Here is a 13,494-nt window from a genome sequence, read left to right on the forward strand (position 1 = left end):
TGCAAAATATACATGATAATTCGTAACTTCCTTAATGCTAATTTTGAATTTGGAATTAGTCAAACAGACGCATAGAATCACGTGGATACTTATTGCTTATATATTATCTATCAATAACCTTAACAACAAAAATAGTCGTAAAAAAAAAATAACAATAACTCTATTAAAGTTCTGCCATCTTGATATATCTTAGCCATTGAAATGAATACCATTTAAAATGTTACTCAATAAATTAATTTTTTTGTAAGTAGTTATATTAATTAGTAATTAATAATACTAACCTGTATTGATATTAAAATAAATAATAATACCACGTGTAGATAATAAAACAATATATGCTTTTTACTATATGGCATATATGGCAAATCATAATATGATCGAAGATATTTAATATGTAAAATAATTAATTCCATAATGAAGTCTTATGCGATGAAAATAAATACATGAATACTGATAAAATTAAAAATTAAAATATTTTTGTTAACTGATATTTATTTTTTTCTGTAATTCAAAATTTAAACATTATTCATGAATAATGAAAAAGTTATGGATTATTGTAAATTTAAATTTATTCAACTACTGATTCCAAATGGCACATTGGCACTAATCTGGATAAGATTTCTCAAATAGTCAAATCTAACTTCAGGGAAAATTTAGATATGCGAAAATTATGTTGAACGGAGTTACACATTGTAGAGAACATATTAAGGTCTAACAGATGATCGTTCAGTTTTGAAAATTTAATAAAACACCATGTAATTGTTTCGTGTAATACATTTGAATAGCGTTATTAATAGTTAAAAATAATATTTTATTTATTTTAATACGTATTAAATTTTTTATTGAGTGTATATATAAGTATATATATATTTTTTTTTGGCATATATAAATTTAATGCATATTTTACAACTTTTTATTTCATTTAAATCCTAGCCTTACTTATAAGATAATACTGATGTATCATAGAGCGCGGCGTGAATTGCTTCTTTGGTATATAAATATGGTCATCAAGACATTTTGAAAAACGAGAGAAAGTTCACGCTGCATGTAATTACAATGTTTTTTAAATTTGTAATAATTTTTTAAAACATTATTAATAAGAAGTTGTTAAGTATAAAAGGGTTAAATTTAATTCCATCTTTTCATTTATTACAATATATATGAAATAATTAATATGCATATTTTGGAAAAATATGCCAGATAAAAAAAAATCACCATTTAACTCATTATGAGGCGAAATTATTGACAAAAATAATAATCAGAGATCGTAAAAAAATATACTGTTGCATATAAATCCTAGCCCTACGGTTATAAGTAAATAACAAAAATATCTGATATAATATAATAATTATTAATTATTAAATAATATATCATATGATGTTTTTGCGAAAATATGTATAATTTAGCTAAAATATTACGTACTGTAATAAATATAAATTATAATACATCTTTAGAAACAGAGGCTGACATATTTGTTATAATGGACACAGTGAATTTGAATTAAACAAATTTGTAATAATGTAATGGATACTGTGAATTCAAATGCAATACAATCATTACAGTAGATATCTACCTGTCCTGACAAGACAGGTATGCATTAAAAATCTACTATGCAGCAGATTGAATTCCAACATTTTTTATTATTTACAAATCATTTAATTTACTCAATCAATTTAAAAAATTGCATAAAATCTTTTACATCTCAGAATATATTATATGTCTATCAAAAATATTATTAGAAAATGTTAGCAAGAAACCAGATAAATATTTCGATGAATATGATTTTCAATACATCAACAACAGACTTTTTTTTTTTGTAATAATTTTTAAACAGGTGAACCTGACGGTTTATTATATTTGATTCTTGATAGATTCATATATTATTTGAAATATGTTTTGATAAATTTCCGTGTTTGTTTTTCTCGTTGAATTATGGTTATCTATAGTGTTATTCAGCTCCAAAAGTGTTCTGAAAGACTGAAACCATATGCATTTAACCGTTAAAGTATGATATTTGTTAGTTTATAGTTCAATTAACTGCTTTAGTTAAAATTGTTGATAAAATTCCTAAATCGAGAATAGTTAAACTATCCACTTCATTAACTAATTATTTAAGATTATGTTTAAAATCTTTATTTTGATAACGAAAAATATTGATTACGTTTAGGAATAATAATATATTTTATATTTTAAATATTTTTCACATACATTTATAAAGAACAAAATTATACATACCTAAATTGAAAATTTATGTATGAATACTTCAATATCAAAATATAATCATATACAAAATAAAATAATTTCTATGCATAGTATAATTAATTGTTCATAATATTTTATATTTAAAAAATGATATTATTTTTTTAACTGGATACATTTGAACATAGACTATAATGGAATACTATATATTTATTAAATATTACAAGATTGACTTTGGTGACATTTTGAAATACACAATGCACAATTCTTAAATATAATGGTAATTTTGAATAAAAGGCAAGATACATTAGTTATATTGGTTATATTAGTTATACAGAAGTGCTGAAGTACTATTTTGGTAATGTGTATCATTGTTATTAGTGTTTATTATTAAATAAAATAATCATCGTACTAGCTTGTTATCGATCACAAAAAAAAACCTCACCAACTAGTTCATACGCTGCAGAAATCTCATTTTATTTTATAACTACTTCCAAATGTAGTTGAACAATAAAGGAAGATGTTTTAGACTATTTAGTAAAATTAAAAATTATGTGGTTTATGTCTTTATTTGGTTAGTGTATAAATTGCTTAGATATATCATGAAATAACACCGTTCATATATGAACACTAAAGTATATAGGTACATAGAAAAAATGTAATTTACTTTTTTTAAATGTTCATGAGGTTATAACATTTATTTTAAGTATTGAAAATTACGTCTTGCAGGTGACGTCTGTTTTTCCAGGTGGCGTTTTCTAATCGGGTATGAAGTTGCGCCACGCTCGTTCTAGCATATTTTCATGTATCTATTGGTAGCGCACTTTGACACCTTCGAGACTTAATTTTCATTACATAAAATAAATTTAACAATCTCAGTAATATGTTAATAAAATTGATATTATAGATTTTCTATTCGAAATTATCTTGATATATTAATTTTCTAAAATGCATAAGCACTTAATAGCGTATAAGCAGTCTGCTTCCTGTATATCGTATATCGGTTTTTACTTTAAACATACTGCTTGACGATAAAGATTAAGACTATACCTATATGTTAAGATTATAATTTATAATAATATATACTCCCATTACACCCGCGATCTCGCACGTGTACTATTTCATCCGTCTGTTGCAGTAGGGCTTATGTTATTATTATTATTATTATTATATCGTGATGCCCCGTAGGTAAAATAATATTCTCGTAATAGCTGAGCTGTGGCGGCGGTGCAGACGTCTCTCTCTCACTCTATGTCGATAAACATAATAAAACCGATAAATTATCATTAAGGCAAAACATGTAGGCGCGCCCGTATAGCCGTCATCGTCGAGTTGCGGCAGATTTTGTACACGGAAGTGTAGTATAATACCCGCAGTTACCTATATACAATATATACATATACCTATATACACTTATTACCATATACGCATATTTCGTATAGGTACCTGTAACTGTAAGCCGACGGAATAGAGTGTATAAGTACTTTTGTAATATAATTCGTCGGTAAAAGTTCGGGACGCGGCACGTACCTACCCTACCTAAACAGTAATACACTGTGTGTGTGTATATATATACAGAGGTGTTCCCAATATTTTTTTTGAGAGTATACTAAGACTCTAGTCAAGGTGAAGATCCATGATTTAAACAAGGGAGGGTAGAATGATACAAATAGAACCTTTTTTTAAGTATTTAAAAATACTCATAAATCTTTTTAAAATAAAAGTAATAAACATGAATATTTAATAATATACAAATATTTTTACTGTGGTCTATAATTATAAAGGATGTGTTAAAAATATGAAAAAAAAAATCAAACTTTTAAAAAAAGCTTGAAATTACCTTTATAAGTCAATAAAATATGAAAATATACAAATACTAAAAAATTTAATTAAATAAATTGTTAAAAAATAATTTCTGCATCTTATTTTCGTCGTCTATTTCTTTTCTTTCTTTACCTCTAGGAGTGGAAACGGCAGAACGGTGATCTCTTAACCAAATTTTAATATAAGGTCTAGGATTAAAATCTGCAATTGAAGGGCCATTGATAGAGATGAACATCAAATCTGACACATTTTCAATGTTTAAGCTAGTCCTTAAATCAGTTATTGTCAAATTCATATCGGAAAACCCTCGTTCACAATCAGCTGTTGAAGTTGGGAGTATATTTAATGCTTTCATGAAACTAGAAAAAACATTTCTTGAACGGAAGTCAACTACACTTTCAAATTCAGAAAAACCTAATGTCCGTGATACTCTTTTAACTTCATCTTCTCCCTTTGCATCATTAATTGCTACTTTGAACACTTCATCAATTACCTATAAAATAAAAGACGATTTATTAAATATTCATTTATTCTGTTTAAATAATCAAAATATTGAAATAAATTATCAAAATAATAGTTTTTTTCTTTACCTGAATGTCTTCTAGCATTGTTTTATTTTTTGAGTCATCAAATAAGCGTTGACGCATTCTGTCTACTAAATTTTGCAAAAATTGTAACCTGTTAATCCCTCCTGATTTTGTCATTGTAATATTGACACCTTTGTTAATTCCTTTCTGAATAGCTTCTATAATTTCCTTTTCTTTTTCCCCAGGTTCAGCTTTCAGACTTTCTAAAATTCTAATCGTTCTATTTATCTCCGACTGGGCACGCATTAGAGTTGTTTTTCTGGACTGTAATATACAAGATAACATTGCAAGCTCAGAAAGAACATCGTAAAAAAGTCCAAGTTCCTCCAAAAAGAAGAGGATTCTAATTTTTTTTTTATGCCATTTGATGTCACATCATGTGTTTTACTAACATGTAAATATATTCCCGGATAATTATTCCATATGGCTTTTATAGTTCGAAAACTGCTTGCAGACCAGCGTACATTCAAAACACGACCTATTTTTTTCATTTCAATGCCTACTTCAACACAAGATTTATCTAAACCCATTGAATTTTTAGGACTTTGATGATAGTAAGCGTAGAGTTTGTCCATTAGACTTTGGAAACGAGAGACTCCAGTACAATCTTTTATTACGTCATGTACTGAGAGTTCGAGGCGATGACATAAACAATGCCAGGTAAATAGATTCGGAATTTTTTCGCGTAGTTTAGTAGCAACTCCAGCTTTCTTACCCGTCATTACACTTGCTCCGTCACTGGCAAAAGCAATCCAGTTGTTTAATGCAAACGATGTTGATATCCCATTACATTCTAAACTTAACCAAATAGATTTTTCGATAGTTTCAGCATCTTGTCTATCTAAGTCAATCAGGTCTAAGAATGCTACAACCGGCGATTCTACGTCAAAATATGATGAAATATACAAAATTAGTGTACATTTGGTACTCAGCGTTGTTGATTCGTCAATCATTATGGTAAATTTCGAATTCGACTGTATAAGGCGTAAAATAAGTCGTTTGCGCATCTCCTTTGCAATGACGTTTACCATTCGAGTGGCAGTTATTCTGCTATGTAAGGAAGATCCCATGTCCAATCCATTGATTTGTTGTAATTGAACAAGTTCTTCAAACTGTTTAAAGGGACGGTGATTTTTTGCCAAGCAATATACAGTTCTAAAAAGTCGCGTATTGGAATCAATCTCTACTTCAGATATACGTTCGAACATTTTATCTAATACTTTGTCTGAGCTTTTTTTCAATATGTTTTCAGCTAACACATGAGCTTTGCTTTCTGAATGTTGTTTAATTTTATTTCTTAATGAAGCCAGTTGATTTGTACGATTACACCCAGCAGCTATGATTTCAAAGCCTACCCACTCAGAAGAAATTCGAACTTTGCTATCGATGTTAGATTTTTGAAAATTGATACTATTTTTAGCTTGAATGCAATTATTACATCCTAGTTTCCCATTTTTGCTACTTAACCATGAGTTTTTCTTTTGAAACTCTATTACCTGTTCTTTTGTCCATAATGCAGGCCAAATTTTGGAAGTATCCCATACATCTTGTATTTGATTATCGATTTGACTATCACTAACAAAATTATCTTCATTGGGCATCACTAGCTCGTGTGAACTAGTAGCACAAATGGCAGTATTAGTCGCATTTTTAGGTTTTTTTTCTCGGGGCATAAAAAAACTATCAAGTGTTCCGCTTTCACGTTTAAAATTCGAACTCATATTTTGATAAAAATTTAAATAACACTTTATACAGTAAAACAGATTAGGATAGTTAATTAAACTCAATTAAATAAATTAATAAAACTGCTCAAATAAAATGAATACGTTAGTAAATAATAATTAATAAAAGAATTAAGAACTTATTCACGGTAAACACAAACGGTAGATCACACAACGCACAATCGATTTATAAAAATAATAAAATGTTACAAGTCGGCGGTAACGGATGTACTGATTAAATTAATCGTGTTCAGAGTCAGACGCATTTCCATCATCTAACGCGATAGTTCGTTTCTTGTTTTCTGAGAATCTAATAATAGTTGTAAGATATAAGTGTCATATTTCCGTTATCAGCGTCATAAATAATAATTGACTTTCGTAGCATTTTCTGAGTAACCAAAACCAGTTTTTTTTTGTATATAATTTGAGAGTATACGCAGTATACCCATATTTCTGACAAAATATCTTGAGAGTATACGGCGTATATGTAGTATACCCTATGGGAACACCCCTGTATATATATATATATATATAATACCTATCACGCGCAGTTAATTAGAACGCTCGCGCACGCGCGCTCCCGATGTGTATATTGTGTATATAACCATCGCCAACGGTTGGCGGGTATGAGGGGGGCGGAGAAGAATATCGCCGCGCAGTTAAGGGACGAACGCTGTTGTATGTATATATATATATAAACGTATATTATAATATAAATACATATATATATATATTGTAGTGTAGTCGTCGACGTTTGGTTGTGGTGGCGGTGGTGGAGGGATGGGGAGGGGGATGCGAAACGACGGTGGTCGGAGTGCCGCGGGAAGGGATGATCGGCATCTGCGGGATGGGGGTAGTGGGGTAGTTAAGTTTAAAACACCCATCAGTGTGCATTATGCGCGGGCACGCCGAAATCATATTTACGTTTTGACCCCGGCTGTCGGCGAGGCGGCGGCAGCGGCGGCGTCTGGCGTGGCGGGTCGACGCGTGCGCTCTGCCGGGTCGGGGGCCGGGGGCCAGGCGAGCGCGCGGCGCCATGGCGTCACCACCGATACGCAGCGGCGCACGCGCGCCCGCCCCGCGACGCGACGATCCAGCCCACGGCGCGACGACGGCGGCCGACGGCGGTGCCGACCCCGCGACGACGACGACGACGACGACCACCACCACCACGACCGCTGCCGCGCCGCCACCGCCGCCGCCGCGGACGACGCACATACACAGTGCCGCCGGACGCGCAGACCGTCGGGCGATACGAGCGATACACCGCGGTCGGTTATTATTGGGTTTACACGCGAACTCGCCAACACACACACGCACGACTACGCGCGAACGTATTGCACACGCTCTGCGTCGATCATCACTGCTCACCCGTCACGTGGTCGGAAAAACGACGGAAATCCACACCTATTGTACACCCACAATAATACACTATTATATTATCTATATTTCCGCGATAATAAACATAAACTGTAATCTACGAACAATAATATTTTGTTTAATAATATAATATCGGCATTGCGATGTTGCCGCTCGTCCAGAAATCTACGATAATGGGTTACGGATAACACATACAGTGATATATAGTTATTGTTATACCGACACGACGAGTTTTGAAAAAAAACTGCATATAAATACCTTGTTTAAAAATCGCACGTGTTCCCGTCCGGATCGCGGCCTATTACACAGGTTCCTGCCTGCGGTTGCACGCTCTACGCCCACGCCGTTAACCGTATAGAATAACGCGTCGTCGCGTGCGACTGCATTGCCGCAAATGGTATGATGACCATGATGTATGGATCGGAGAAAATGATGGCCGGCAAACCGCCGTTGCCCATCACAGCCACCGGACCGTGTTTTCCCGGCCGTTATTCGCCGACGTACCGGAATTCCGCGGACCCGATGCGCAGATGTATGGCCAACCCGTCGGTAAGTCGAAATTGTATATTATATACATATTTTTTTTTTAATAATTATATTAATATCGACGCCGTCTATCCCGCGCCATTGCACGTGCCTCTTACAGCAGTTCATTTTTCGGCCTTTTCCCTTTTATTATGATAGACGTATACCTATGTAATAATCATAATCATTGGTGCGATAACGATTATCGTGTTTAAGCCTATAACTTGCACGTAGTTAAAAGTTCATTCTATATTCATGCATAATATTTTACCCATTGATACATACCTAGTGATACGAGTACTGTGTACAGATTATGACTGATCCGAGAAGCACATATTATATAGGTATATGAGGTATATAACTTATTAACATATTATATTATTTTAATGATTCAATATAGTAATAATGTAATAAATTTAATGTTACTATAAATATCTATACTTAGCGTGTTAAAAACTGTACAATCAGTGAACATCATTTTTTTTTTTTTTTCAAAGAACGGAGTACATAAGTAATATAAATGATTATGACTATATAAATCATTTAATTGTTACAACTTAAAACTATGGATGTAATTTAATGTGAGAAAGCGATCGGAGTTTTTATTTTATTAACTAGATTTTTAAATTAATAGCTATAATATTGTGACTTGTAGAGTTGTAGGATACGACGGATTTTAATTAATGTATCAATAGTTTATTGATATATTACAATTGTAGTAAATTAGAAATTGGAATATACTTCTGTATATAAATTATGATTTTATAAATATATAAATTATTGTAATGTATTATTATCAAATAATAAATTGTTAACTAAATACTATACTTAGGTATTTACTTTTATTCATATATTATATTATAAATGCTTATAGCATTTTATCCAAAGTTTAAGAACTTAATAAAATAAGTAAAATATTAGTGACTTGATGTACCGAAGTACTTTTAATTCATTTCCCCAACTTTGTATTGTATTAAATATTATTTTTTAGACAATTAGTTAATGATAAACTGATAACATATTATTAAAATTAAATATAATTTAAAATAGAGGTATTAATAATTATTGAATTAAGCGATAAATACATACTTATTAATACGATTGTATAATTATATTACTTACTTAATATGAAAATTCAAACAATTGTTACTAAATTATTAATTTATAAGAAGAATAAAATCTATAAGTATTATACAATGTATAAATACCTATTACTTTTTTACAAAGAATATTACGTTGAAAATTAAATATTAAATTAATAGAATGTCATAAATAAATTATAATTTTTAATTTTTTTTAATATTTTATTCATTCTACATATGAGCTAATTATATCACTATTAAGTATTAATCAACAAACATTTATTTTATCTAAAAACGAATACTTTTAATCTTCTCTTCTGTAGTTCTGTGAAGTAATAGGCACTATATAGTTGATAAATGACGAATTAAAAATAAATAAATACAAATTAACTCGCTCACATCAGTGACTGTCATTTTTATATACCCATAATGATAAATTATTATATAAATTCAAAAAACAATTAGGTCAGGAGTACGAAAATTATCAATAATTTATGAAAAAATAACTACAATTATACTAGCTCTTTTCAAATGATAATTTTCCACAGTAAAAATTTAAGAAAACTATATTTCTAAAATACGATCATCGATTGATTTCTAGCAAGCGATAATTTCCCTATTTAATATGTTAAATTTGAATACATTTTTTTCTGCTCAAAAAAATAAAACCGTTTATTGTAAAATAATTATAATAGCTATATATTATTATGTAGGTAGGTATAATATTATGAGTGCATAATTAATATTTGAAATTAACCGTAAAGTTAATTTCTTGAAGTGAAAGTACGAAGTATCCTATATAACTAGATACCTACTATTTAATTTATTGAATAAAATATTAACTAGAATGATGCTTGTTGAGTAATTTTATGTTATAAAGCTATGGAAAGATTTAAATATACTTTTAATTTATTTGTAATTATACATTAAGGATGCGTTACTTTTTTTGGTATAAAGTCTAATTACCATATTGAATAAGTATAAATATTAGGTTCATAATTATAAGTTTTCCTTCCAACAAAATAATTTTTTTCTTTATTCAACTATAATTATATTATTATAACTACAGATTATTGTATATTTTTAAATTACTATATTTTGATATTTATATGAATTTAACAAGTTCTTTTTTACACGTGTAAGGTACCAACTTATTAAGAAAAAAAATGTACACCTAGTATTATAACACTATATAACGCAAAAATCGAATAGCATATTTTATCACGCTATGTAGAAACTGAAAGTCAAAGATATATTGTATCTTAATCTTTTAAATATTTTTATAAATGTTCATATTATTTTATTTCTATCTTAAAAAAAACATAAGTTATAATAAGTACTAAAATATAAAAATAGAAGTCTATATTTTAAGCATTTTCGTGACTATTCATATCATTACTTAAATCAATAATTACACTATTTTCTTCGGAATTCGTTTCATTTCTTTCTAATTCCTTTAATTTGTTCATCATGCTCATGTTCTCTTGTTGAAGTATGGCAATCTGTTGCATCACGTCATCATACTCTTCTTCTAACTTTGTTAACTCTACCTTTTCTGGGACAACTTCAGTCATATTCATACGTATAAATCTATTTAAAATAGTGTATATATTTAGTGTCACATAGGTAGGTATTATATATTTGAAGTTGTAACATTTCACTTAGAACTAGGTTTATAAATTATTTTTAGCTGTAAATGATAAAAGACTAATATTTATTTTTATTAGAGGTATATGAACAAAATTTGTTATTTAATAATATAAAAAAAGCTAAAATACATACTATGTATATTATATCGCTATAATAGTAAGATACATAGAGTCTTAAAGAATAGTAATTTTCCTTTTTACGTTTCATCGTTAAGTATTATTATTTTTAAAAAGTATTGAAATTAAAACCAATATATTAAATGCCCCATGGCTTATTCAAAAATCGGCAGGCTTCTATAGGTTTTATTGTTTTATTTTCAAAATTTTGAATTGGGAAATTAAAAATAATACTTAATTTAAGTAATATTTAAATTTAATTTTTAAAGTATTGCTTGAACATCTTAAGATTATAAAAATTCGAAAATCTGATAACCAAAAAAACTCGTATTTCTCTAAAACTATATAATCTAGGTAATAGTTCTTTAATACAATCTAAAATCCTTAAATCCTATATTTACTTGTAGTATTTTTAAATTTATCAGAGAAAAATTATAATATGTTATTATTATGATTGTATAATGGTAAAACGTTTAATGAATAAAATATAACAACTATAGTATCTACATGTGTATATAACCTTTATTTAAATAATTCAAATATCAACACACCTAGGTAAAATATTTTATAAACTTCACTTGCCTCATTGTTTAAACGGCCAAGTTATGGCAGGTTTTACGATTTAACCTACCAAAGTTTATATAGTTCAGCAGGTAAAACAACTAATAAGTAAAAAATAAGTTCTGATGATCAGTTTTCAAGGTTTAAAGTTTGAATCAATGTAGAATAAAAGTATAATTTGTATAATTAATAAAAATTTATGAATTTAATTAATTAACACCACAGACAGATAGTCTGGAATATTTACTTTCAGTTTTTAATCAATTTAACCTCTCAACATTTTAATTTCCTATAGAACATTATAAATTAAATAATATCATATTTTGTGTTATTACAGAACATAATTTTGATGTTATAAATTATTGAAATAAACAATAAACATTATACGTGTCATTAAGAAATTTGTTATAAATACTCGAGAGGGTCAACCGGTTTTTCATTCATTTCGTACAACAACTTTAACACAGCAGTTACTTTAGCAATAACTCCAGTTTTTTCTAAATAATTTGTAAATTCATCAGTTACTATACTGATTGGATGACAGCAAGTTTGATTCTGTTTTTTAGACTTAGGAGAAAAATTAAATAATTAGTCAATTTGTTATAAGTACTATATAGGTATATAGGCACTTAAATATAAATCATATTAGACATATTTTGAAACAGAAAATATTTATTATTAGTAGATGCCTATATGTTATCACAGATAATTTTTGGAATCAATAAGTAAATTCTCAAAAGTGTAAAGTTATATTTACAAAATAAATGTCAAAAAATCCAGAACTTCTTAAAGTATAGGCAATACAACGTAATAATAATAATAATTATTTTTTTATATTTGTAAACATACTTATTATAATAAATTAGTTTATTAACTTGTTTCTATATTTAAAGAACATGTTGGTGATATCTCATAAATATTAATATCATTATGTTATTATATTTAATTTGTTTTTTAAAAACATTTTACATTTATAAATAAAATTTAAGGTTAGAAAAATATGATAAATAAAGTTATTATAATTCTGCAATCCTGATATATATATATATTGAGAAACCTAAACTATAATAAATTTATACCGTATATTTTTGTACATACATGTTGCTCAGTAGAATTATTTCCAGCCATGATAAAATAAACAATTTATTGTTGATCTCTATAATAGCTAGTCCAGCTGAAGCGTTTAAAATATTTGTATACTATTATCAATAAAATTCACATCAAATAAATCATTGAATATCGAATGATGTTTATTATTTTATATGTTTTATTTATAGTTTATTAAATGATTCTCATGGTTATTGTTTTAAATAAAATCAAACCAGAAAATATAAAACATTTACAAAATCATAAATTGGTTGAACAGAAATAATACCAAATGTTATACGACTTTTATGAGAGCGAAGATAAGTTAAACGAGTGTTTCGGTTCAGCACGATATAGGAGAGTATAAAATATATACACGAAAAGTTTGTATTTATTTGTGAACTTTCGTTCGTATATTCGTTTATCGATTTCGACCCTACTTGTACAAAACAACACATACATCAACAATATACTATGTTACATATGTTATTCACTATATGTATATTATTATTATAATGTTCGAGGGAACATAAAGTTTTCCATTCGTTATAGGTAATATCAAATATGTATATATTTACCTAATGTATTCAAATACTGTGAATTTCAAAATTTCAAAAATATTTAATTTTTCCTTTTGAACTTAATATAATATTAGAATATACTATGGTGAAATGATAACGATAAAAAGCAATAAAATATCCAAATTAATTAAAAGATTATCGTTTTTTATTGACTTCAAATTATGCGTGAAATAAATTATTGA

The 13,494-nt window shown here is 28.5% G+C and overlaps 3 protein-coding genes across 3 annotated transcripts; all 3 read right to left on the reverse strand.

Moving 5' to 3' along the window:
* Positions 1-3,992: 3,992 nt before the first annotated feature.
* LOC113549435 (E3 SUMO-protein ligase KIAA1586-like) lies at positions 3,993-4,942 on the reverse strand. Its single transcript, XM_026950731.1, has 2 exons — positions 4,614-4,942; positions 3,993-4,516 (listed from the first exon to the last, which is right to left on the reverse strand). Exons 1-2 carry the CDS (start codon positions 4,893-4,895, stop codon positions 4,085-4,087), a joined length of 714 nt encoding a protein of 237 aa, XP_026806532.1. The 5' UTR covers positions 4,896-4,942; the 3' UTR covers positions 3,993-4,084.
* Positions 4,943-4,980: 38 nt separating this feature from the next.
* On the reverse strand, positions 4,981-6,331 carry LOC113547838 (E3 SUMO-protein ligase KIAA1586-like). Its single transcript, XM_026948374.1, has 2 exons — positions 5,089-6,331; positions 4,981-4,997 (listed from the first exon to the last, which is right to left on the reverse strand). Exons 1-2 carry the CDS (start codon positions 6,329-6,331, stop codon positions 4,981-4,983), a joined length of 1,260 nt encoding a protein of 419 aa, XP_026804175.1.
* A 4,354-nt stretch (positions 6,332-10,685) lies between these two features.
* LOC113547849 (c-Myc-binding protein homolog) lies at positions 10,686-12,773 on the reverse strand. Its single transcript, XM_026948386.1, has 3 exons — positions 12,744-12,773; positions 12,061-12,212; positions 10,686-10,908 (listed from the first exon to the last, which is right to left on the reverse strand). Exons 1-3 carry the CDS (start codon positions 12,771-12,773, stop codon positions 10,686-10,688), a joined length of 405 nt encoding a protein of 134 aa, XP_026804187.1.
* Positions 12,774-13,494: the final 721 nt, after the last annotated feature.

This window comes from Rhopalosiphum maidis, chromosome 1 (assembly GCF_003676215.2).
Source record: "Rhopalosiphum maidis isolate BTI-1 chromosome 1, ASM367621v3, whole genome shotgun sequence".
Taxonomy (NCBI): domain Eukaryota; kingdom Metazoa; phylum Arthropoda; class Insecta; order Hemiptera; family Aphididae; genus Rhopalosiphum; species Rhopalosiphum maidis.

Bases quoted from the DNA above. Each gene is read 5' to 3' on its own strand.
- LOC113549435 (XM_026950731.1), bottom strand. From the start codon at position 4,895: ATGTTATCTTGTATATTACAGTCCAGAAAAACAACTCTAATGCGTGCC. The intron at 4,517-4,613 runs GTAAAGAAAAAA...TTTATTTTATAG, and splicing joins CAATGCTAGAAGACATTCAG to GTAATTGATGAAGTGTTCAA.
- LOC113547838 (XM_026948374.1), bottom strand. From the start codon at position 6,331: ATGAGTTCGAATTTTAAACGTGAAAGCGGAACACTTGATAGTTTTTTT.
- LOC113547849 (XM_026948386.1), bottom strand. From the start codon at position 12,773: ATGGCTGGAAATAATTCTACTGAGCAACAT. The intron at 12,213-12,743 runs GTATGTACAAAA...TTTTCTCCTAAG, and splicing joins ATAATTCTACTGAGCAACAT to TCTAAAAAACAGAATCAAAC. The intron at 10,909-12,060 runs GTATTTATAACA...TATTTTAAATAG, and splicing joins AAACCGGTTGACCCTCTCGA to ATTTATACGTATGAATATGA.